The sequence below is a fragment of the Pristis pectinata genome, chromosome 14 (genome assembly GCF_009764475.1).
Source record: "Pristis pectinata isolate sPriPec2 chromosome 14, sPriPec2.1.pri, whole genome shotgun sequence".
NCBI lineage: Eukaryota > Metazoa > Chordata > Chondrichthyes > Rhinopristiformes > Pristidae > Pristis > Pristis pectinata.
The window spans coordinates 4,470,380-4,494,324 of record NC_067418.1 but is presented as its reverse complement, the minus strand read 5'-3'; the positions used below and the strand labels follow the sequence as shown (position 1 = coordinate 4,494,324).

Sequence of the window (23,945 nt, the reverse complement as noted above, 5' to 3'; positions counted from 1 at the left end):
CATCCAGAATCAAAGATCCCCACCATCCAGGCCATGCCACCTTCTTGCAGCTACCATCGGGCAGGAGGTACAGAAGCCTGAAGTCCCACACCACCAGGTTCAGGAACAACTACTTCTCTTCAACCACTTGGTTCTTGAACCAACCAGCACAACTCTCATCACTACCTCAATACAGCAACACTATGACCACTTTGATCACTTTGGACTTTGTGATTTTTTGTTTTAATTGTGTTCTTCCTTGTAAAAAAAATTGCGTATAATATATGTTTAATTTATATTTTCTTGTGAATGTTGTATATCTGATGCTCTGTGCCTGTGACGCTGCTGCAAGTAAGTTTTTCATTGCACCTGTGCACACATGGACTTGTGCAGATGACAATAAACTCGACTTTGACCCCGTCTCTGGAGTTGTGAGGCAGCAGTGTCAATCACTGCACCACTCTGCCACCGATGAGAAAAGATTCCATGGTGCCAATTGAAGAAATGCAGCAAAGTTCTCTCCGTTGTCTGGGCCAGTACTTATTCCTCCAATAACACCTTCGAACAAGTATGATTGGGGTATAAAATATAAGAGTTGGGACGTTATGTAACAACTATACAAAACACTGGTGAGACCATACTTGGAGTACTGTTGTGCAGTTCTGGTCACCACACTACAGGAAGGATGCGATTGTGCTGGCAGAGATGTGACTTGTTTTTGTAACAATTTCCTGAGGTGACTTCCCTTGAACTCAGACCAAATATCTCAGCACAGCTTCCCACACAGAGTGGCTGTTCTTACCAGTTGACATTATCCCGTTGGAGGTCAAGGAGGTCTAGGCTGTGTGTGAGAAGAAAACTTTGAAAAAGAGATAATTTGACAATCGCTGGTGTTTAATAAGTGGACTACTTCATTGAACATTGATGCGAGCTATAATTAGAATGTGAATTCTCTTTGTTTCTGTGTCCAAGAGGAGCCCTCCCTAATCTCCAAAGTAACTACCAGAGATAGAAAGAATCTTCCAAATAATTTCTAAAACTCTGTATTGAAATTGGAATTGGTTTATTATTGTCACGTACTGAGGTACAGTGAAGAACTTGTCGTGCATACTGTTCATACAGGTCAATTCATTACACAATGCATTGAGGTAGTACAAGGTAAAACAATAACAGAATGCAGAATAAAGTGTCACAGCTACAGAGAAAGTGCAGCACAGGTAGACGATAAGATGCACAGTTATAGTAAGGTAGATTGTGAGGTCAAGAGTCCGTCTTATTGTACTAGGGGTACAATACAGCTGTCCTTGAGCCTGGTGGTACGTGCTTTCAGGCTTTTTTATCTTCTGCCCAATGGGAGAGGGGAGAAGAGAGAATGTCCGGGGTGGGTGGGGTCTTTGATTATGTTGGCTGCTTTACTGAGGCAATGTTGAAATGTCAAGTCCTAGAGGGCATGGCTTTAAGCTGCGAGGGGGAAAGTTTAAAGGAGATTTACGAGGCAAGATTTTTTTTTATACAGAGAGTTAGTAGATGCCTGGAATGAGCTGAAATTGGAATTGTTTTATTATTACTTCACATGTACAGTGAAAAACTTGTCGTGCGTACCTTTCATACAGATTAATTCATTACACAGTGCATTGAGGTAGTACAGGGTAAAACAATACAGAATGCAGAATAAAGTGTAACGGCTACAGAGGAAGTGCAGTGCAGGCAGACAATAAGGTGCAAGGTCTTTCAAACCTACTAAATTAGTTTAATTTGGCATCATGCTCTGCACAGACATCATGGGCCGAAGGGCCTGTTCTAGTGCTACGCTGTTCTATGTTCTATGTTCCTACTACTGCTGATTTTGTTCACATATTTCTTTCAATGTGGAAAGAGGCCATTTGGCCCATCAAGCCTGTGTCAGCCCTCAGAGTATTCCCATCAGTCCCATTCCTCCATTTAATTCCCTGTGAAATATTCTCTCTCACAATCTCATTAATTCCCCCTGGTTCTCCTGTCTCTCTCCAGGGGAAACTTACTGTAAACAATTAACCTACTAACAAAGGTTTGGGATGTGGGAGGAAACCGGAGCATTTGGGGGAATCCCACGTGGTCACAGGGAATACGTTGAAACTCCACCAACAGACAGCACCCGAGCTTGGGATGGATCCCAGGTCCCTGGAGGCATGCAACAGCAGCACTACCTGCTGCTCGACTATGCTGCCAAACTCTGGGTTCTCACCCACCCCAACTGTTCTGTTCTGGACATTTTATTCACGTTACTAAGTATTTCATTGTCCTGAGTAATGTTCCTTTTTCAAAAGTCCACATTTACTTTCCTCCCTATTATCTGTCTCCTCACGTGCTCGTCGTCAGAACTAACATTGTGGCGCAGAACAAGTTGCACCCACAACTTGGTCCTGCTCCAGCGTTGACCACCCAGGTCCCCAGCCACATATCGGAGAGGCCAGAAGAGATGAGGCTTGGAACAGATCAGCCATGATCGTGTTGAGTGGTGGGGCAGGCTTGAGGCACCGAGTGGCCTATTCCTTCTCCTATTTTCTGATATTTCCATGTTCCTTAGAACATAGAACATAGAACACTACAGCACAGTACAGGTCCTTCCACCCACAATGTTGTGCCGACATTTTATCCTGCTCTAAGATCCATCTAACCCTTCCCTCCCACATAGCCCTTCATCTCTTTATCATTCATGTGTCTATCTAAGAGTCTCTTAAATGTCCCTAATGTATCTGCCCCCACAACATCTGCCAGCAGTGCGTTCCACACGCCCACCACTCTCTGTGTAAAAAACTTACCCCTGACATCCCCCTTATATCTTCCTCCAGTCACCTTAAAATTATGCCCCCTCGTGTTAGCCATTGTCGCCCTGGGAAAAAGTCTGTTCTTTCCCTGAAGGACATCAGTGAACCAGGTTTTTCACAAGCAATCCAGTAGTTTCATGCTCTTCCATTACTGATATTGGACTTTTATTCCAGATTTATATAACTACGTGAATTTAAAATTCCCCAGTGGTCATGATGGGATTTGAACTCGTGTCTCTGGATCGGTGATCCAGGAGTTGGTTTGCTATAACCACTATACTGGGTATGGTGCATTTTGTGCTTGTGTGCATTGTGGAGGGAGGTGTGTGGTTATCACCGATCATTCCTGTGACAAATGGAACACATTGCACAGTCGCCTTTGCTTTCATTTTCGTGCAAGCCATCCTGGAACGCGTTGATAAGAACAGGATCCTGCATTGAGAGATTAAAAATGTTTGCGAAGCAGATTACTGTGGGAAGACTTTCAGAAGTGCTTGAATCAAATTCAAGAGACTGCAAAACACAGAAACTTAAACATCTGCATTTTAATGAGTATCAGAAATAACACTTCATGTGGTCTATTCAGATTTTATAGTATCTCGGATGTGGTTTAACATTCTGCCTAACGCACTGTATTGAGGTCATAACAGGCAATAAATTCTGAGTTATTCCCTTTTTAAATGCCAGAAATATATAAGAACTAGTGTAAGATTAAAGGAATGGTTCTTTACTTTTCGTTCTGACATATGATGTGAGTTGTTATCATTTATTGCCCCTTCCTGACTTCCCTTGAACTGAGTGGCTTCCTGCACCACTTCAGAAGGCAACTGAGAGCCAACAATATTGTTGAGGGTTTGGAGTTACATACAGATGGTAGATTTGCTTCTCTAGTAAATGTCAGTGAACCAGATGGATTATTGATATTAATCCTGTAGTTTTCTAGGCAAATTTACCAATCGTACTTTAATTGAGATTTATTTAACTGAATTTCACTTCCACCATCTGCTTTGATGCAATTCAAATCTATATAATTAGACTAAATCTCCAGATTACTAATCCCCAGCAGTTCTGGACGACGGCTCCTCGTTCTGGAATCCCTCACAGAGTGAAGCAATTTCAGAACGTGTATTCTGTCAAGCCCCCTATGATGTAAGAAGATAATACACACAGTAATCAGCAAATGGTCAGATAATCTATTTTTCACCATGTGTTGGTTTATTATTGTCACATGTGCCGAGATACAGTGAAAAGCTTTTGTATTACATACCATCCAGATAGATCATTCCATGCATAATTACATCAAGGCAGTAAGAAGAAAACAGAATACAGAATATAGTGTCGCAGTTACAGAGAAAGTGCAGTGCAGGTAGACAAATAAAGTGCAAGGGCCATGAAGAGGTAGATTGGAAGATCAAGAGTTCAAGTGTTCATCTTTTAGTGTATGCGAGGTCTGTTCAAGAGTCTGATAACAGCGGGATAGAAGCTGTCCTTGAGTCTGGTGGTACGTGCTTTCACGCTTTTGTATCTTCTGCCCAATGGGAGGGGATGAGAAGAGAGAAGATCCAGGTGGGAGGGGTCCTTGATCATGTTTGTCACTTTCCTGAGGCAGCGGGAAGTGTAGACAGAGTCAATGGAGGGGAGGTTGGTTCTCATGATGGACTGGGCTGTGTTCACAACTCTCTGCAATTTCTTGCAGTCTTGGACAGAGTTGTGATACCAAGCTGTGATGCATCCAAATAGGATGCTTGCTATGGCGCATCTGTAAAAGAATCATCAAAGTCAGGCCAAATTTCCTAAGCTTTCTGAGAAAGTAGAGGCACTGGTGAGCTTTTTTTGGATGTAGCATCTATGTGGCTGGTCCAGGAGAAGTTGATGATATTTACACCTGGGAACTTGAAGCTCTCAACCATGGGGGCAGATACATTAGGGACATTTAAGAGACTCTTAGATAGCCAAATGAATGATAGAGAAATGGAGGGCTATGTGGGAGGAAAGGGTTAGATAAATATCAGAGCAGGATAAAATGTCAGCACAACATTGTGGGCCAAAGGGCCTGTACTGTGCTGTAATGTTCCATGTTCTATGTTCATGTAATATAATTGGCAATTGGTTTATTATTGTCACATGTACCGAGATACAGTGAAAAACTTGTCTTGCATACCATCGGTATAGATCAATTCATTACAATGGTGCATTGAAGTAGTACAAGGTAAAACCATAGAACCATAGAACAATACAGCACAATACAGGCCCTTTGGGGTAAACAATAACAGAATGCAGAATAAAGTGTTACAGTTACAGAGAAAGTGCAGTGCAGGCAGACAATAATGTGCAAGGCTATAACGAGGTAGATTGTGAGGTCAAGAGTGCATCTTATCGTACTAGGGGACTGTTCATTAGTTTTATAACAGCGGGGTAGACATTTGTCCTTGATGTTGGGGAAACTGGCCCTAACTCGTGTGAAATTGTCTACCTACAAAGACAGACTGATTTTGGTCTAATACCTCATTCGAAATATGGCACCCTTGGTGGTGCTGCAGTCTCTCAGTATGGCACTGGGAGTGGCAATGTAGATTTTTGTACTGAAATCCCTGGAGTGAGATTTGAACTCATGACCTTCCAATCCGAGAGAGCGGGGTGCCCACCGAGCTTCAGCTGATAGGAGAGTGCAAAGTGTTGTTGAGGGAGTTTTCATTTTTTTTACTGGACATTGTTACCACTTGCTTTTGTTTCACACTGTGAACTAATATGTTTTGCTTTCTCAGTCTCCAAACCAGATCACAGACCCTCAAGAAAGGATTAGACCGCTAACCAGCTTGGATCATCCTAAGAGCCCCTTCTATGATCCTGAGGGTGGTCCCATTGTACCTGTGGCCAGAGTTGTCATTGAGAGAATTGCAAGAAAGGTAATGTGGACGTGTCTTGGGAGAAAGGTACCTCTGAAATAGACCTCGGCCAAGCCGTGACTTGTGACATCATCATAAACTGGGTCGGGAGCTTTGAAAGTGCAATCAAATGCACTTCAAGAATATCTCAAAACCACAGTCTTCAGTTTGAAGGAACTTCCTTCAATACAATCTGAGTCACCGAACGAGAGTCATACAGCACAATAATAAACCCTCCAGCCCACATATACTGTGCTGAGTCCAATCCTAATTTATTCTCTCCATATTTCCAGCCAAATGTGAGATGTTGCATTTCGGGAGATCAAATGTAAAGGGACAGTGCACAGTTAATGGCAAGACCCTTAACAGTGTTGATGTACAGAGGGATTTTGGGATCCAAGTCCATTGCTCCCTGAAAGTGGCTGCAGAGGTTGATAGGGTGGTAAAGAAGGCATATGGTATGCTTGCCTTCATTAGTCGAAGCATTGAGTTCAAGAGTCAGGAAATTATGTTGCAACTTTATAACACTCCAGTTAGGCTGTATCTGGAGTACCACATTCAATTCTGGTTGCCTCATTATAGGAAGGATGTGGAGGCTTTGGAGAGGGTGCAGAAGAGGTTTACCAGGATGCTGCTTGGATTAGAGGGTATGAGCTATAAGGAGAGGTTGGACAAACTTGGGTTGTTTTCTCTGGAACGACAGAGGCTGAGGGGAGACCTGATAGAAGTTTATAAGATTATGAAAGGCAGAGATAGAGTAAACAGCCAGTATCTTTTCGCAGGGTCAAAATGTCTAATATTGGTATTGGTATTGGTTTATTATTGTCACTTGTACCGAGGTACAGTGAAAAACTTGTCTAGCACACCGATCGTACAGGTCAATTCATTACACAGTGCAGTTACATTGAGTTAGTACAGAGTACATTGAGGTAGTACAGGTAAAAACAATAACAGTACAGAGTAAAGTGTCACAGCTACAGAGAAAGTGCAGTGCAATAAGTCACAACAAGGTAGATCGTGAGGTCATAGTCCATACTAGAGGCCATGCATTTAAGGTGAGAGGGGGTAAGGTGAAAGGAGATGTACATGGCATGTTTTTTACAGAGAGCGGTGGGTGCCTGGAATGTGCTACCAGGGGTGGTAGTGGGGGCAAATACAACAGAGTCATTTAAGAGGCTCTTAGATAGGCACACGAATGTGCAGAGAATGGAGGGATATGGACGTTGTGTAGGCAGAAGAAATTAGTTTAGTTGGACGTCTAACTACTGAGTTTAACTATTAATTAAATGCCTGTTCCTGTGCTGCACTTTTCTAGGTTCTATGTTCCATCAAATCCCTCCATAATGGTAGCTTCATTGCACACATCCCAAAGATTTATGCGATTAACCTACCAATGCACACATCTTCAGGATGCGAGAGGACACTGCAGAAAGATTATGTGGTGACAGAGAGAACATGCAAACTCCTTGCAGACAGATCTGGAGGTCAGAATCAAAGCTTGGAGCACCGGAGCTGTGAGGCAGCAGTTGTAAAAATTGTGCCACTGTAACCCCTCATGAAATTTCATTAGTGTTTCACTCAGGGCAGCAGACCATGTTACTCAGAATGGCGCGTTGTGTACCATTATGACTGTGAGAACATCGTTTTAAAAAATATACTTAAACTACATTTGCCAGAGTCTATTTTCCAGCAGCTTTTAACTATTGGTGCCAAAAAAAGCTTTTTTTCTTTTTGCCTGTGCTTTCCTTCCTGACTGTATGACCTAAATCTTTTTGTGAAGTTCTCAATAATCTCTCCACAGGGGGAGCAGTGTAACATTCAGCCTGATAATGTGGACGATATTGTGGCAGATCTTAACCAGGAGGAAAAGGATGAAGGTAATTGCATTGCAATGAATTAATCCTGGAGCCATTTCAGAGCAAAGTAGTCCAATGCTATTGAAAGTGAGTTTACTTTAGATTAATGCTGCCGGTGAATTGATTTGTTTCCTCAATTTGTTTCTTCCATAAATGTCAGAGTAGGGTGTGTGGCTTTGAACCTTTGCATGGGGACTTGCTGCAAGAACCCATGCGATGGAGCGTAGGAGAATGAGAGAGGATCTTATTGAAAATCATGGAACAGTACAGTGCAATACAGGCCCTTCAGCCCACAATGTTGTGCCAACCTTTAAACCTCACCTAAGACTATCTAACCCCTTCCTCCCACATATCCCTCTATTTTAAATTCCTCCATATGCTTATCTAGCAATCTCTTGAATATGACCAACATACCTGCCTCCACCACCACCCCAGGTAGTGCATTCCATGCCCCAACCACTCTCTGGGTAAAAAACCTCCCTCTGACGTCTCCCTTAAATTTCCCACCCATTACCTTAAAGCCATGCCCTCTTGTATTGAGCATTGGTGTCCTGGGAAAGAGGCGCTGGCTGTCCACTCTATCTATTCCTCTTAATATTTTGTACACCTCTATCATGTCTCCCCTCATCCTCCTTCTCTCCAAAGAGTAAAGCCCGAGCTCCCTTAGTCTCTCCTCATAACACATACTCTCCAACCCAGGCAGCATCCTGGTAAATCTCCTCTGTACCCTTTCCAAAGCTTCCACATTGAAGTGTGTAAAATTATGAGTCAACAACTAGGGGGCATAGGTTTGTGAAAGGGGAGAGATTTGATAGGAATCTGAGGGGCAACTTTTTCACCCAGAGAATGGTCAGTAGATGGAACGAGCTGCCAGAAGAAGTGGTTGAGGCAGGTTCATTAGCAACATTTAGAAGGTACTTGGACAGGTACATGGATAGGAAAGGTTTAGAGGGATATGGGCCAAACGCGGGCAAATGGGACTAGTTTAGATGGAAGTCTTGGTCGGCACAGACCAGTTGGGCCGAAGGGCCTGTTTCTGTACTGTCTGACTCCATGAGAACTCTCGCACTCCTCCAGCTAGTTGCTGTAGTGTGGGAAGTGCTGCCTGAAAGGGCAGTGAGAGTGGATTCAGTGGGAACTTTCAACTGGATACTTACTTGGATGAAAAAGGAAAGATTTGCAGGGCTCAGCAGAATATGCAAGGAGAATGGGACTAACAAGAAAACTCTTTCAAAAGCTAGCACAGATGTGAGGGGCCAATTGGCCTCCTTTAATGCTGCAATGTTTTATGACTGAGGTTCGAACAGTAAGACTTCTGGACCAATCACCTCTTTCACATCCCTTTCCAAGTTCCCAAATCCTTGATTCTATCTCTGCTATTGTTATCACTTTAGCATTTCTTTCTGCACTACCTCAGGTTGCACCACAATCCTTGTACCGTTCTGTTGTTTTACACTTGTCGCTGTATTTATTGTTGTATTCATTATTACCGTGTACACTGTTTACTCTGTGAGCCTCACATGAGCAGGGAATTACATTGTACCCTGGTGTAAGTGACAATAAACATAGAACATTACAGCATGGTACAGGCCCTTTGGCCCACAATGTTGTGCCAACATTTTATCCTGCTCGAAGATCTATCTAACCCTTCCCTCCCATATAGCCCTCCATTTCTCTATCATTCATGTCTCTATCTAAGAGTCTTTTAACTGTCCTTAATGTATCTCCCTCTGCCGGCAGTGCGTTCCACGCACCCACCACTCTCTATTTAAAAAACTTACCCCTGACATCCACCTTATACCTTCCTCCAATCACCTTAAAATTATGCCCCCTCGTGTTAGCCATTGTCGCCCTGGGTAAAAGTCTCTGACTGTCCACTCGATCTATTCCTCTTATCATCTTGTACACCTCTATCAAGTCCCCTCTCATCCTCTTTCTCTCCAAACAGAAAAGCCCGAACTCCCTCAACCTATCTTCATAAGACATGCTCTCCAATCCAGGCAGCATCCTGGTAAATCTCCTCTGCACCCTCTCTAAAGCTTCCACATCCTTCCTATAATGAGGCGACCAGAACTGAACACAATACTCCAAGTGTGGTCTAACCAGAGTCCTATAGAGCTGCAACATCACCTCGTGGCTTTTGAACTCAATACCCTGACTAATGAAGGCCAACACACCATACGCCTCCTTAACAACCTTATCGACCTGCGCGGCAACTTTGAGAGATCTATGGACATGGACCCCATGATCCCTCTGTTCCTCCACACTGCGAAGAGTGAACTAATCTGCATCTAATCTAAACGATTCATCAGGTTCTATCATCCGTCCTTCTGAGGAGAGTCCCACTGATCTCAGCTTGCTAAGCAAGAAATGCTCCCTCACTTTGATTATTTTGCCGGTCACCTTCTGTACCTTAATAATAACAGGCAGACAAGTCCCCCAGCTGTATCACCCCCTGCAGCCCTACAACCTTCCAGGACTTCAATCTACCACCCTGGGGACTCACTCCCTCCATCACTGTGCAGTGTCTGCAATGTGTACCATTCTCAGAATGCACTGCAGTTACTCACCCAGGCTACTCAGACAGCATCTCCCAAACCCAGACCTGAAACAAAAATGAATAAACAAGCATCTGTTCTTGTGCATCTCGAGTTTTATTGTCCACGTTAGTGGCCACGCCTTCAACTGTCTGACTGTAAGCTCTGATACAACGTAAAACATAGAAGAGTACAGCACAGGAACAGGCCCTTCGGCCCACAGTGTCTGTGCTGACCATGATTTCAATTTAAACTGCACATCTGCCTGCACATGGTCTGTATCCCTCCATTCCCTGCCTGCTCCTGTGTCTGTCTAAATGCCTCTTAAATGTTGCTGTCGTATCTGACTCCACCACCACCCCTGGCAGCACATTCCGGGCACCCACCACTCTCTGTGTTGTCAGAGGTAAGTTTTTTTTACACAGAGAGTGGTGGGTGCGTGGAACGCACTGCCGGCAGAGGTTGTGAGGGCAGATACATTAGGGACATTTAAGAGACTCTTAGACACATGAATAGAAAAATGGGGAGCTATATGGGAGGGAAGGGTTAGATAGATCTTAGAGTAGCATAAAATGTCGGCACAACATCATGGGCAAAGGGCCTGTACTGCACTGTAATGTTCTACGTTCTATAAGAGCTGGCAGATGATAGGTGGATCCAGGTGAGGGGGATGATCGGGTGAAAGGTGTCCATTCTGACAGCCTTATAAGGGCTAGTTTTTTCATCTTTTCCTTTGACCTAGAGATCTGCCTTGATTCCTGATAACTCTGCTTCATTCTGAGAAAAATCGCTCTGGTTAGTAGCTGCCTAAGTGCACAAAGATTAATCTGTAATAATATGTAATTAAACTGCTATAATCTCTGTAAATCTGTAATTAAAAAGAGAGAGCAGCCAACTGTTTTAAAATGAGGGCAAAGTTACTCTTTATTAATGTACAACAGCTTGTTTTGCAGTGGGATTTGTCAGGATGAAATTCTGGCTCTCTCCCCTGTTCCCCATTTCAATGGTCTCATGGCCATTCAGCCCATCGTGCCTGTGACTGGTCTTTGATAGAGCTCTCCAATTAGTCCCACTCTTCTGCTCTCTTACCATGGGTCTGTAGAATGTTTCGCCCTTCAATTCCCACTCAAAAATTCCTGTTGAATCTGCTTCCACTGCCCTTCCAGATCATAGAAACTGCAGTGTGAGAAATACGTCCTGACTTTGGATCTTTTGTCGGTCACTTTCAATCCATCTGCTCTTGTCACCAGTGCATTTGCCAGTGGAAACGGTTTCTCCTTATTTCTGCTGCCAAACCACCTCAAGACTCGGAATGCCTCCATTAAATTTCATCTTAACCACACTGCAGGCAGAACAACATCAATTTCTCCCTTCCAAATGTGGTGCCCAGGAATGAACATAATCCTCCAACTGGGATCCATCAAGTGCTCTGTGAAAGAGTAGCAGGTCTCATGTGCTTCAGTGGTAGAGCCGCACAAGGCAGAAGCAGGGCGTTTGGCTCTCCATGTCCATGCTGACCATCGAATGCCCATCTATACTCATCCCACTTCCCAGCACTTGGCCTGCAGCCTCCTGTGCCTCGGTGATTCAAGGCTGCAACTTTCTACCTGAATCTGATTTTCTTTGACTGACAGCACAGAACCCCCACATTTGTGCAGCAAACAGAGATATTCATCGGCTCTTAGATCAGAATCAGGTTTATTATCACTGACGTATGTCATGAAATTTGTTGTTTTGCGGCAGCAGTACAGTGCAAGACATAAAAATTACTATAAATTACAAAATAAATAAACAGCGCAAAAGAATGGAATAGCAAGGTAGTGTTCGTGGGTTCATGGACCGTTGAGATAAGTAAGTGAATGTGCAGAGAATGGAGGGATATGGACGTTGTGTAGGCAGAAGGGATTAGTTTAGTTAGGCATTTAATTACTAGTTTAATAAGTTTGGCACGACATCGTGGGCCAAAGGGCCTGTTTCTCTGCTGTACTGTTCTGCGTTCTATGTTTATGCTTCTCATGAACCTGCTCCCACCCTCCTTCACTGCCTAATGGATGAGGCTTTAAACTGAGACCTCACCTGCTTTCTCAGGTGGACACAAAAGGTCCCAGAGCACAATTCTGAAGAAGGATGGGAAGTTTTCCTTGGTGTCCTGGCCGATATTTAATCCTCAACAAAGTCAATGTCAAAGTCGAGTTTATTGTCACATGCACAAGTCCATGTACACACAGGTGCAATGAAAGACTTACTTGCAGCAGCATCACAGGCACATAGCATCAGATAAGCAGCATTCACAAGAGAAATGTTACCAAAACTGCTGATCTACTCATCATTGCATTGCTGCCTGTAAGATTTATACTAATTGGCAGCTGGATTTCCGACCTCCCAATATTGACTAATATTCCAAGGTATTTCATTCACTGTAAAGTGCCCTGAAACATCCTGAATAGTTTTCTTTATTTATTTTTTCTTTCTTCTTCTCTTTTGTTCTTCCCCTTTTTCCTTCGGTCTCCCTCACATTTAGCAAACTTCCCGAATACAAAAGCTTGAGGACGCGTACCACCAGGCTGAAGGACGGCTTCTACCCCACTCTTGAATGGACCTCTCACGCTAAAGATGACCCCTTTATCTCCCAATCTACCTCGTCGTGGCCCTTGCACCTTACTGTCTGCCTGCACTGCACTTTCTCTGTAACTGTAACACTACATTCTGCATTCTGTTGTTGTTTTACTACCTCAATGTACTTCTGTATGGAATGATCTGTCCAGATGGCACACACACAAAAGCTTTTCACTGTATCTCGGTACATGTGACAATAACGAACCATTTACCTACATACATCTCCAATATTCCACTGAACAATTCTCTAAAGGAGAATTCCATACTCTTACCCCTTTCTGACTACCTTATGTTTATTAACAAGGTCTCACCAGCAAGTAGGAACACAAAATCAATATCAAACCTGAGAAAGCCTTTCACAAATGTAAAGACTCCCATTCCCATTCCCAACCCTTCCACAGAAGTTCTCTGATTTCTCTGTCTAGAGAAAAGAGTCCCAGCCAGTTCAATCCTTCAGTGGTAAGTATATTGCTGTTCCAATCACTTACTTTCCACTCGGGAGATTAACTTGACATCCCAAATTCACAGCCACTAAGCTACGAGGAAATATCGAGGGACTCGCATTCTGCAGCTCAGTGAGTAGAAGGTTGATGACTTCCTTGAGAAATATAAAATATTGAATAGACGATAATTTCAAAGTGCCAGGAGGAGAAGACCAGAAGATATACAGTGAGAAACCACCAAAAGGATTACGTACAATAAATCTCAGGTGTTAAAAGGAAGTGAATGAATATTTGAAAAGATAAAAAAAAGATTTATATTGCTTGACTGTCTTTCAAACCCGCTGGATGTTCCAAAGCATTTACAGCCCATGAAGTCCTCTTGCAGTGTGGCCGGTGTACCGATGTGGGAAGACCAACAGCTGGTTGCTGCACAGCAAGATCCCATGGGTACTGTGGGGAAATTGATTTTAATTGGATTTTAATCAAAATATTGGTTTTAATTAGGTTGACCGAAGGGAAAGGACTGGCAAGGGTCAACCTCACCATTATTCTTCAGGCAGAGTGCAACGGGATCTCTTACCTCCACTTGGGGGCTTTGGATAAATGTCCTGATAATGCTGTACTCCTTCATCACTGCTTAAGAAGAAACCTGTAGTTGGGAGTGTCCTACGAATGTATGAATTAAGAGCAAGAGCAGGCCACTCATTCCTCCAAACCCATTCTGCCATGCAGTAGCACCCTGGCTGATTTGATTACAACGCCATCCCCGCATTCCCAGCTACCTGTGGTAATCTTTCATCCCTCTGTGTACCTACCTACCTTAAAGACTCTCCTTCCACCAGCCTTTAAGGGAGAGAGTTCTGAAAACTCACAACACTCTGAGTTCATTAGACACTTGGTTGGCACGGACCAGTTGGGCCAAAGGGTCTGTTTCCGTGCTGCATAACTCTGTAAATCTCTAAGTTTACATTGGGTTTTGCTGGAACATTGGAGGAGGACAGAGTGGGAATAGAATGCAGAACTAAAGTGACAGGAAACCAGAAGCTCAGGGTCAATATTGGATACAACAATTCAGATAACCAGCCTTTCCTGTTTGTGTCAACCACCTGTAACATTGACTCAGTTCTCTCTCTCTGCAGATGTTATCTGATCTACTTTTCCCTGCATTTTTCCCCTCCACTGCCGCAATTCATCTCCCTCTACTTACACCTCACTCAGACAGATCAGCTATGATTATCGCCTTTGAGTCACCCAGACACCTTGTATCGCAGACATTGTCTTTGTCCCCTTCTCCGCAACTTAGTGCACACTTGTTTTCCCACTTTTCCAGTTCCGGTAAAAGGTCATTGCCCTGAAACATTACCCTGTTTCTCTCTCCACAGACACTGTCCAACGTGCTGGGTATCTCCAACATTTACTTTATCTCAGATTTCTAGAATCTGCAGATTTTCTTTGCTTTTCACATGTGATGCCCTTCACCAGAAGAACAAGTTTAGAGTCTTAGAGTTATGTAGCATGGAAACTGGCCGCTCGGCCCAACTGGTCCATCCTGACCAAGATGGACTGAATGGCCTCCCCACCGAGTCCACTTACACTAATCCCAATTTTTAAAAATTCTTCCTACATTCTTAACAAGTTAGTTCTTAACAAAAGATAACTAAAAGTTTTGAGCGTTAGTGAGTGACTTTTCTTTACTGTGTGTTCTTGTGGTTTGATTTCAACCAGGGTAATTTTGAACAAATTACATTAAGACCATGGTTGAGTGCGTGATGCCCAACTAGATTTTACTGTTCCAAATTCATAGATCTGCAGCACAACTGTAACAACACAAACAAATGCTATCAATAATATCTCGAAAGGATAAGGGAAGGCAATGAACCAGTTACGATCATTGAACGACTTCTTTTAAAGGAAGAATGCGTCAGCCTTCACTTCTAAGCATGAAATTAAAAATCGGGAGTTTTAAAAAAGATCTTAAAACGTCATTTTTCTACAGATAAGTGAATGGTGCATACAGCTCTGTTCTATAGTGTTATACAATTATAAACTGAAAAAAATCCAGCGATCACCCCCTGACAATCGCTGAATCCCCCAATGTCAGTATCCTGAAGGTTACCATTGACCAGAAGGTGAACTGCAGTAGCCACATACACAGTGTGGCTACAAGAGCAGGTCAGAGGCTGGGAATCCTGCATTGAGTAACTCACCTCCTCACTCCCCAAAGCCCATCCAGCATCTACACTGGTCAGGTCAGGAGTGTGATGGGACACTCTCCACCTGCCTGGGTGAGTGCAGCTTCAACAACACTCAAGAAGCTCGACACCGTACAGGACACAGCAGACCGCTTGATAGGCACCCCATTCACAACCATTCACTTACTCCACCACCAGCACACAGTAGCAGCAGTTTGTACCATCTCTGCACTGCAGCAACTCACCGAGACTCCTTAGACAGCACCTTCCAAACCCATGACCTCTGTAACTAGAAGGACAAAGGCAGCAAAAGTCCTCAAGGACTGCAGCAGCAAGAAGGTAGCTCACCGCCACCTTCTCAGAGTCAAGGTCAAAGTCGAGTTTATTGTCATCTGCACAAGTCCATGTGTGCACAGGTGCAATGAAAAACTTACTTGCAGCAGCATTACAGGCACATAGCATCAGATAAGCAGCATTCACAAGTGAAACATAAATTAAACATAAATTATACACAAGAAATAATACAATTAAAACAAAAAAAACATTATAGTACATTTTAGTGCAAAGTGATTACTGTGCTAAACCGTAGTGATTAGGGTTGTACAGGTTGGTTCAAGAACTGAATGATTGAAGGGAAATAGCTGTTCTTGAACCTGGTATCTACAAGGACAAGCAGGGATGGGCAATTAAATACTGGCTCAGCCTGTGAAGCCCAATCCCTTGAATGAATAAAAGACAATTCAGCCCCTGGAGCTTCCTTAGTCTTTTCAATGAGATCCTGGTGGATCCTGAAAAAATTCCACTTTGCTGTATCATCCCCTTATTCTTGACTTTCCTTAAAGTACAAAACCCTATCAATCTTAACCTTGAATGCACTCAATGCACACCCCTCTGGGCAGAGAATTCCAAAGATCTGGAATTTTGTGAGTGAAGATATTTCTCCTTGTTCTGAGAAAATGCCTCCTATTCTCAACTGTCCAAGCAGAATTTGGAGGAGCAGAGGAGAACTGGTGAAGGAGATATGTGGGGCAGAGAACATATGTGAGCTTTGTGGGAATTAACTGGTAATTGGTTTATTATTGTCACATGTACCGAGGTACAGTGAAAAACTGTGTTTTGCATGCCGTCCATACAGATCATTCCAAGACATCAGTTCATCAAGGTAGTCCAAAGGAAAGGCAATAACAAAATGGAGAATATAGTGCTACAGAGAAAGTGCAAAGCAGGCAGACAAATAAAGTGCAAGGGCCATGACGAAATAGATTGGGAGATCAAGAGTTCATCTTTATCGTGCTAGAGGTCCATCAAAAGTCTTATAACAGTGGGATAGTGTCCTTGAGCCTGGTGGTACGTATTCTCAAGTTTTTGTATCTTCTGCCCGATGGAAGTGGGGAGAAGAGAGAATATCCGGGGTAGGAGAGGTCTTTGATTACGTTGGCTGCTTTCCCAAGGCAGTAGGAAGTGTAGACGGAGTCTGTGGAGGGGAGGCTGGTTTTTTATGGCAGACTGTGCTGCGTTCACAACCCTCTGCAATTTCTCATGGTCTTGGGCAGATCAGTTGCCATACGGAACCGTGATGCATCCGGATAAGATGCTTTCTATGTTGCATCTATAAAATCTGGTAGCTTATTCAGAGAGCTAGCACAGGCAACGGGGCTGTAAGGCCTCCTACATTATATGGAGGGAAATGGGAATGGAGAGTAATCCCAAGAAAGAATCCCTCTATTCCCACTTCCTCTGTCCAACTTAGGAGGCTTTTCAGCCCCACTGCCTGTGCTAGAATAAGATACGTTAGTTCCATTTGTTCTTCTCCACAGATCCCTCCCTCTTCCCCACATATCCCTCCCTCTTCCACACAGATCTCTCCATCTTCCACGCAGATCCCTCCCTCTTCCCCACAGATCTCTCCGTCTTCCACACAGATCCCTCCCTCTTCCCCACAGATCTCTCGCATTTACTCTTCTCCGCAGATCCAGCCTTCCACAGAAGCTGCCTGACCTGCTGAGTTCCTCCAGCATTTTGTGTGTTGCTCCAGTTTCCAGCATCTGCGATCTCTTGCGTCTCTAAGAAAGAATGCCACAGAGCAGAAAACTGTGCCATTGAAATCAATCAAAAGTTGTCTCCTTGATGGTCATCTTAACTTCCATCAGCTGAAAAGAATTTTGGGCGGAAATTGGGCTGATCTAAGTTTCCCATTTTATCCATGGTGTGGTTAAGTTTCACACCATTAAATTCGAAGGAACGATGTTTAGCTTTGAAGTTAATAGGTGATTGGCAGTGCGTGGCAAGAGCCAATGCAAGTGAGTCATTGCCTCTCTTTAACCCTTTGCCTCCAGATGACACTCCTGAAACGTGTATCTACTCCAATTGGTCGCAGTGGTCAGCCTGCAGCTCCTCTACCTGTGAGAAGGGGAAACGGATGAGGCAGAGGATGCTCAAAGCCCAACTGGACCTCAGCGTGCCCTGCCCACATACTCAAGATTTCGAGCCGTGTATGGGACCAGGTTGTCGTGACGATGGTAAGGCTTTACAATAAACAGAAACAGAGGATGTGCATGGTGAATCAAAGGGACTTTCTATGATGAGTGCCCAATGAGAATTGCACCTTGTCGATGTACATCGAGCAGGCATAGTAGTATAACGGTTAGCATAACGCTATTACAGCGCCAGCGACCCAGGTTTGACTCCAGCTGCTGTCTGTGAGGAGTTTGCACGTTCTCCCAGTGGCCACGTGGGCTTCCTCCGGGTGCTCTGGTTTCCTCCCACATTCCAAAGGCGTATGGGTTAGGAAGTTGTGGGCGTGCTATGTTGGCGCTGGAAGCGTGGCGACACTTGCAGGCTGCCCCCAGAACACTTTACGCAGAGATGCATTTCACTGTCTGTTGCATTGTACATGTGACTAATAAAGAAGTCTTATCTTGTCTTATCTTACATTTAGGGTGAATATGTACAGAATGTAAAGAACATTGCCTTTCTTTCACTTCTGAGACAACAGTTTAATTCCAGATTACACTCGAAGTGTAATGCCTGCTCTGTGGTGGTTGTAAGGATTAAACAGCGGTATATAAAGTTATGAGAGACATATTGATAGACAACAAGGGTCTTTTTCCCATTTTGGAAATGGGAAATGGGGACATAAGTTTAAGGTGAGAGGGGGAAATTTTAAAGGAGATTTATGAGGCAGGTTTTTTGCACAGAGAGTGGTGGGTGCCTGGAACAGGCTGCCAGGGGTGGTGGTGGAGGTAGATGCTATAGCAGTGTTCAAGAGGTATTTAGACAGACACTTGAGCAGGTAGGGAATGGAGGGATATCAACCATGTGCAGGCAGATATGATTAGTTTGGATTGGCATCATGGTTGGCTCAGAAGAAGACCCTGTTCCTGGACTGTACTGTTCTAGATCCTGTGTTCTAGATTTGGAATGAACCTCTTCTGCCTTGCTCTGTTCCTGAAGAGCATTGATCTGCACCGTAGTGGGTACTGTTTGTCATTGTAATACAATGGGGGCATGACCATGGCAAACAAAATCTTGCACTGAAAATGAAGGGTGCACTATTATATTTAGCCTCTTCTATGATCTTGGGACATTCTGAGACACTTTGTGGTCAATGGAATACTCTTGAGGCATAGTTATTGTTTAGATGGATGGGATTTCTGCATAGTAAACTCTCATAGAAACCCACTTTATAATCATCAGGTGATCTGTTGTCACTGATTGCATTGTGTTTGCTGAATAATGAATAACATGACCAAGAACTTAGTTTGTTCCTTGGACCATGTTGCACCTCGGTGTTCTCCCATCCAAGTATGTCTGGCCAAAGTCTGCTTTGCTGTCTACTTCTAAAGAATGCCAGGAGAACATTTGTGGGGGAGTGGGTAATGGAGGCAAGTGCTTTCTCAACATTTGAGAAGTATCTACACAAGCACTTGAATCACCAGCGCAGAGAAATGTCAACAATTCCTTTCATGCCACAGATACTGCTTGATTGTTGAGTTCCTCCAGCAGATTGTTTGTTGCATATGATTTGGTAAAGTAAGCATGGTGTCATGAAAGGGAAGTTATGTATGAGGACGTAACTAGGAGGGTGAATAAAGGGGAACTAGGAGACATAATATATCCAGAATTTCAATTTCTATTTGATAAACCACCACAAAAATACATTAAACATATTGAGGACTCACAGGAAGGGGTAATAATGAAAGGATTCATTAAAGAACAGAAAACAGTGGAAATAGAACATAAAACATAGAACATAGAACACAGGAACAGGCCCTTCGGCACACAATGTTGTGCTGAACTAATTAAACTAGTAATTAAACGCCTAACTGAACTAACCCTTTCTGCCTACACAAAAATACCTCTATCATATCTGCCTCCACCACCACCCCAGGCAGAACATTCAAGGCACCCACCGCCCTCTGTGCAAATCTCCTTTGAACTTACCCCCTAAGATAAGCAGATCTTTTACAGAATGGCAGATTACTATCAACTGAATACCAGATCTGCGTCCTCCGTTACTTACTACTTGTATGCATGACTTGAATGAAAAGACAACTCAGTGGAAAGTGATCTGAGAGGAGGATGCAAAGAGACATAGTGAGGTTAAGTCAGTGGTGAAGAAGATGGATATAGCACATAAGGACAGGTCTGATGGCCATTCTGTGAAGCACCGAGGTGCATACTGTCCACGCCCATCAGGATCAACTGGTCACACTGTAGATCAGATATCTTTACAGACCTTTGAAGACATTCCTCTTACAGTTTATTAGGTTACTTCATAAGTCTAGATTTAATATCAATATGCAGAGAATGGAGGTAAATGGACACTGTGTAGGCAGAAGGGTCTGGTTTAGTCTGCTTTTAATTACTAGTTTAATTAGTTCCTGTCCTGTACTGTTCTATGTTTTGTGTCCCACTATTAGTCATAACTTCAATTTTACACAAAGCAAATATTTCCAATAAATCTAATAAATTTTTTAAATTGTTTTTTTGAAGAAATGGCTGATTGAATAGTTAAGGAAAATGCAATAAGTGCAGTTTTTACGGAGATATTCAGAATATTGGAGAACTGACCAGCATCCAGTGAACCACTTTTAGGTGCATTCAATGAAGTAAATTCAGCAGCTAATTTAACAATGTTGGTGAGGCCGCATTTGTGTTCAGTTTTGGTCACCCTGCTATAGGAAGGATGCCATTAAGCTGGAAAGAGTGCAGAGGAGATTTACAAAGGTGTTGCCGGGACTAGAGGGCCTGAGTTATGGAGAGAGGTTGAGCAGTTCGGGACTTTTTCCATTGGAGTGTAGGAGACTGAGAGGTGATCTTATAGAGGTGTATAAAATCATGAGGGGTATAGATAGGGTGAATGTGTAGAGTCTTTTTCCCAGGGTTGGAGAATCAAGAAGTAGAAGGCATAGGTTTAAGGTGAGAGGGAAGAGGTTTAGTAGGAACCTGAGGGGCATCTTTTTCACTCAGAGGGTGGTCTGTATATGGAACAAGCTGCCAGAGGGAGTGGTTGAGGCAGGTATGTTAACATTTAAAAGGTACTTGGACAGGTAGATGGATAGGAAAGTTTTAGAGGGATATGGGCCAAATGCAGGCAAACGGGACTAGCTTAGATGGGAATCTTGGTTGGCATGGATCAGTTGGTCCAAAGGGCCTGTTTCTGTGTTGCATGGCTCTATGACTCTAATTAATGGACAGCATGTTCTAACAAACAGTGCTCTGGTAACAACCACACATTCTGTGTTTGTGATATAGTTTGAGGGATGTATCAACCAGAACGCAGTGGTGAACTCTAATGGCCTTCTTCAAAATGATGGCTGAATGATAAATCACATCCATTCAAGAAAGCAGACAAGACCTCAGCCAAAAGGTGTACTTCTGACAATCTGCTGCTCTTTCTCTCTCTCTCTCTCTCTCTCTCTCTCTCTATCTCTCTCTCTCTCCCACTCCTCTCTCATTCTCTCTCTGTCTCTCTCCACCCTCTCCCTCTCTCTCGCTCTCTCTCTCTCTCACCCTTTTCCCATTTCCCCCCTCCAGTCCCCCCTCACCCACTCCCTTCATGGTTCCATCCACCCACTACCCTAACCCCTCACCCATCGGATTCCCTCCCCCAATGAAAAACACTATGATGCTGGAGGAACTCAGATGTTTCTTTCGGAATCCCTCACCCATCTGTTCTGGTTCCACCTACCATAATAATTCCCTCTCTGCTAATGGTTCCCATGATCACCTTCCTTATTTATAAGATTCCAGCACCGGCAGCCCTTTGTGTTCCTGCTTATCTCCTGCCAGCCTCTGTGTCCATCTTCGCCCTCCCCTCCCCTCTGTCCACCTCCCTCCATTTGCCTCCCTCCTTTATCTTTGCCTGCCTCCACCTATCATAAGAGGATTGCCTCTGTCTCCCAACTCTGCCCCCACCCCTTGCCATAAAACCATAAGATATAGGAACAGAATCCGGCCATTCGGCCCATCGTGTCTGCTCCGCCGTTCAATCATGGCTGATTTTTTTTTTCTCAACCCCATTCTCCTGCCTTCTCCCCGCAACCCCTAAGCCCCTTAATCCATCCAAAACCTGCCTTAAGTACACCCAATATCTTGGCCTCCACAGCCCTTCGTGGAAGCAAATTGCCTGCTCGGCTCAATTTGTGCATCGTCCTACACCCTTTCCATCAATTTCTTTGGGTCCCTATCTTACCACTCTCCCTCTCCTCTTTATACTGGCTGTATTCCCTCCCCACACTCCGTCCTGATGCAGGGTTTCAACTTGAAATGTCGGCAACTCCTTTCTTCCCACAGATGCTGCTCAACCCACTGAGTTCCTCCAGCAGATTGCTTGTTGCTCCAGATCCCAGCATCTGCGCTCTCTTGTGTCTCTGTACTTCTGACTGTTGTAAGTTAGTAGGTCATGGTACATTAGCCCAGAGTTGATGGGATCCAAACATCAGTTACAAGGACCTAAGTTTTGAATGTTGAACTCTTCAGGTGAATGTTATCTGCACAGTTACACCAAAAAAAAATCAGCTTTTTGTTTACAAATTGCTTTATTCTTGTGAAAGTAGAAGGTGCCTCTGCTTCCAAGGAAACTGAATAAACAAGAAGCAACTATTACTGGAATTTAAATCACAGCAGGAATTAGATTAAAGTAATCCAATCCCTTGCTGTGCTTTCAGAGCAGGAATTTATGCATCTGCATCCTGAAGCATCTCATTCATATGAAGTGAGTACAAAGAAAAATGCTGTCTAAAGTTCTTGCAGACTTATTCAGGAGGAAATTTGTTTGGTATGGTGTGGTGGATAGGGTACTGATTCTGTGGGCGGCTTTGCCCTGGATAGCGTTGTGCCTCTTGAAGGTTGTTAGACCTAAACTCATCCAAATAAGTGGAAGGCATTGCATCACACTCCTGATCTGTGCCTTGTCGATGCTTGGAATTGGAATTGGTTTATTATTGTCACTTGTACCGAGGTACAGTAACAAACTTGTCTTGCAAACCATTCATACAGATCAATTCATTACACAGTGCATTGAGGGAGTACAAGTTAAAACAATAACAGAATCCCGAAACATTAACAGTTTATTTCCCTCCACAGATACTGCCTGACCTGCTGAGTTCCTCCAGCATTTTGTGTGTGTTGCTGCAGAATGCAGAATAAAGTGTTACAGTTACAGAGGAAGTGCAGTGCAGGCAGACAATAAGGTGTAAGGTTATAACAAAGTAGATTGTGAGGTCAAGGGTCCATCTTATCATCCAAGGGGACTGCTCAGATGGGAGGGGGAGAAGAGAGAATGTCCAGGGTCATTGATTATGTTGACTGCTTAACTGAGGCAGCGAGAGGTATAGATAGAAGTCTTTAGGGAGTCAAATGAGCCAGCCATTTTATAGGTTTTAAGTTCCTGGGTATAAACATCACCAATAGCTTTTCCAACCACATAGATACCATGGCCAAGAAAGCTTATCAGTGCCTCTATTTCCTCAGGAGGCTAAAGAAATTTGGGATGTCCCCATTTACCCTCACTGATTTTTATCAATGCACCATAGAAAGCATCCTATTGAGATACATCACAGCTTGGTATGGCAACTGCTCTGCCCGAGACAGCAAGAAACCACAGAGAGTTGTGGACACAGCTCAGCACATCACAGAAATTAGCTTCCCCTCCATGGACTCTGTCTACACTTCTCACTGCCTCGGTAAAGCAGCCAACATAATCAAAGACCCCTCCCACCCTGGACATTCTTTCTTCTCCCCCCTCCCATCAGGCAGAAGATACAAAATCCTGAAAGCACGTACCACCAGGCTCAAGGACAGCTTCTATCCCACTGTTACAAGACTCTTGAATGGACCTCTTGTACAATAAAGATGAATTTTTGACCTCAGAATCTACCTTGTCATGGCCTTGCACCTTATTGTCTGCCTGCACTGCACTTTCTCTGTAACTGTAACACTATGTTCTACATTCTGTTATTGTTTTTCCCCTGTACTACCTCAATGCACTGATGTTTTGAAATGATCTGTATGAATGGCATGCAAAACAAAGTTTTTCACTGTACCTCGGTACGTGTGACAATCATAAACCAATTTACCAATTACCAATGACTCACCTCTGACTTGCTCTTGTAGCTGATCCTAGT

General features: G+C 43.7%; 1 protein-coding gene across 1 annotated transcript in view; it reads left to right on the top strand.

The window, feature by feature from the left end:
* The window catches only part of spon1b (spondin 1b), a 353,689-nt gene that overhangs the window by 314,065 nt on the left and 15,679 nt on the right, over positions 1-23,945 (top strand). Inside the window, exons 9-11 of the mRNA XM_052029057.1 lie at positions 5,552-5,692; positions 7,473-7,548; positions 17,652-17,834. Coding sequence (XP_051885017.1) covers positions 5,552-5,692; positions 7,473-7,548; positions 17,652-17,834 — 400 coding nt within the window. The remainder of the gene's footprint in view (positions 1-5,551; positions 5,693-7,472; positions 7,549-17,651; positions 17,835-23,945) is intronic.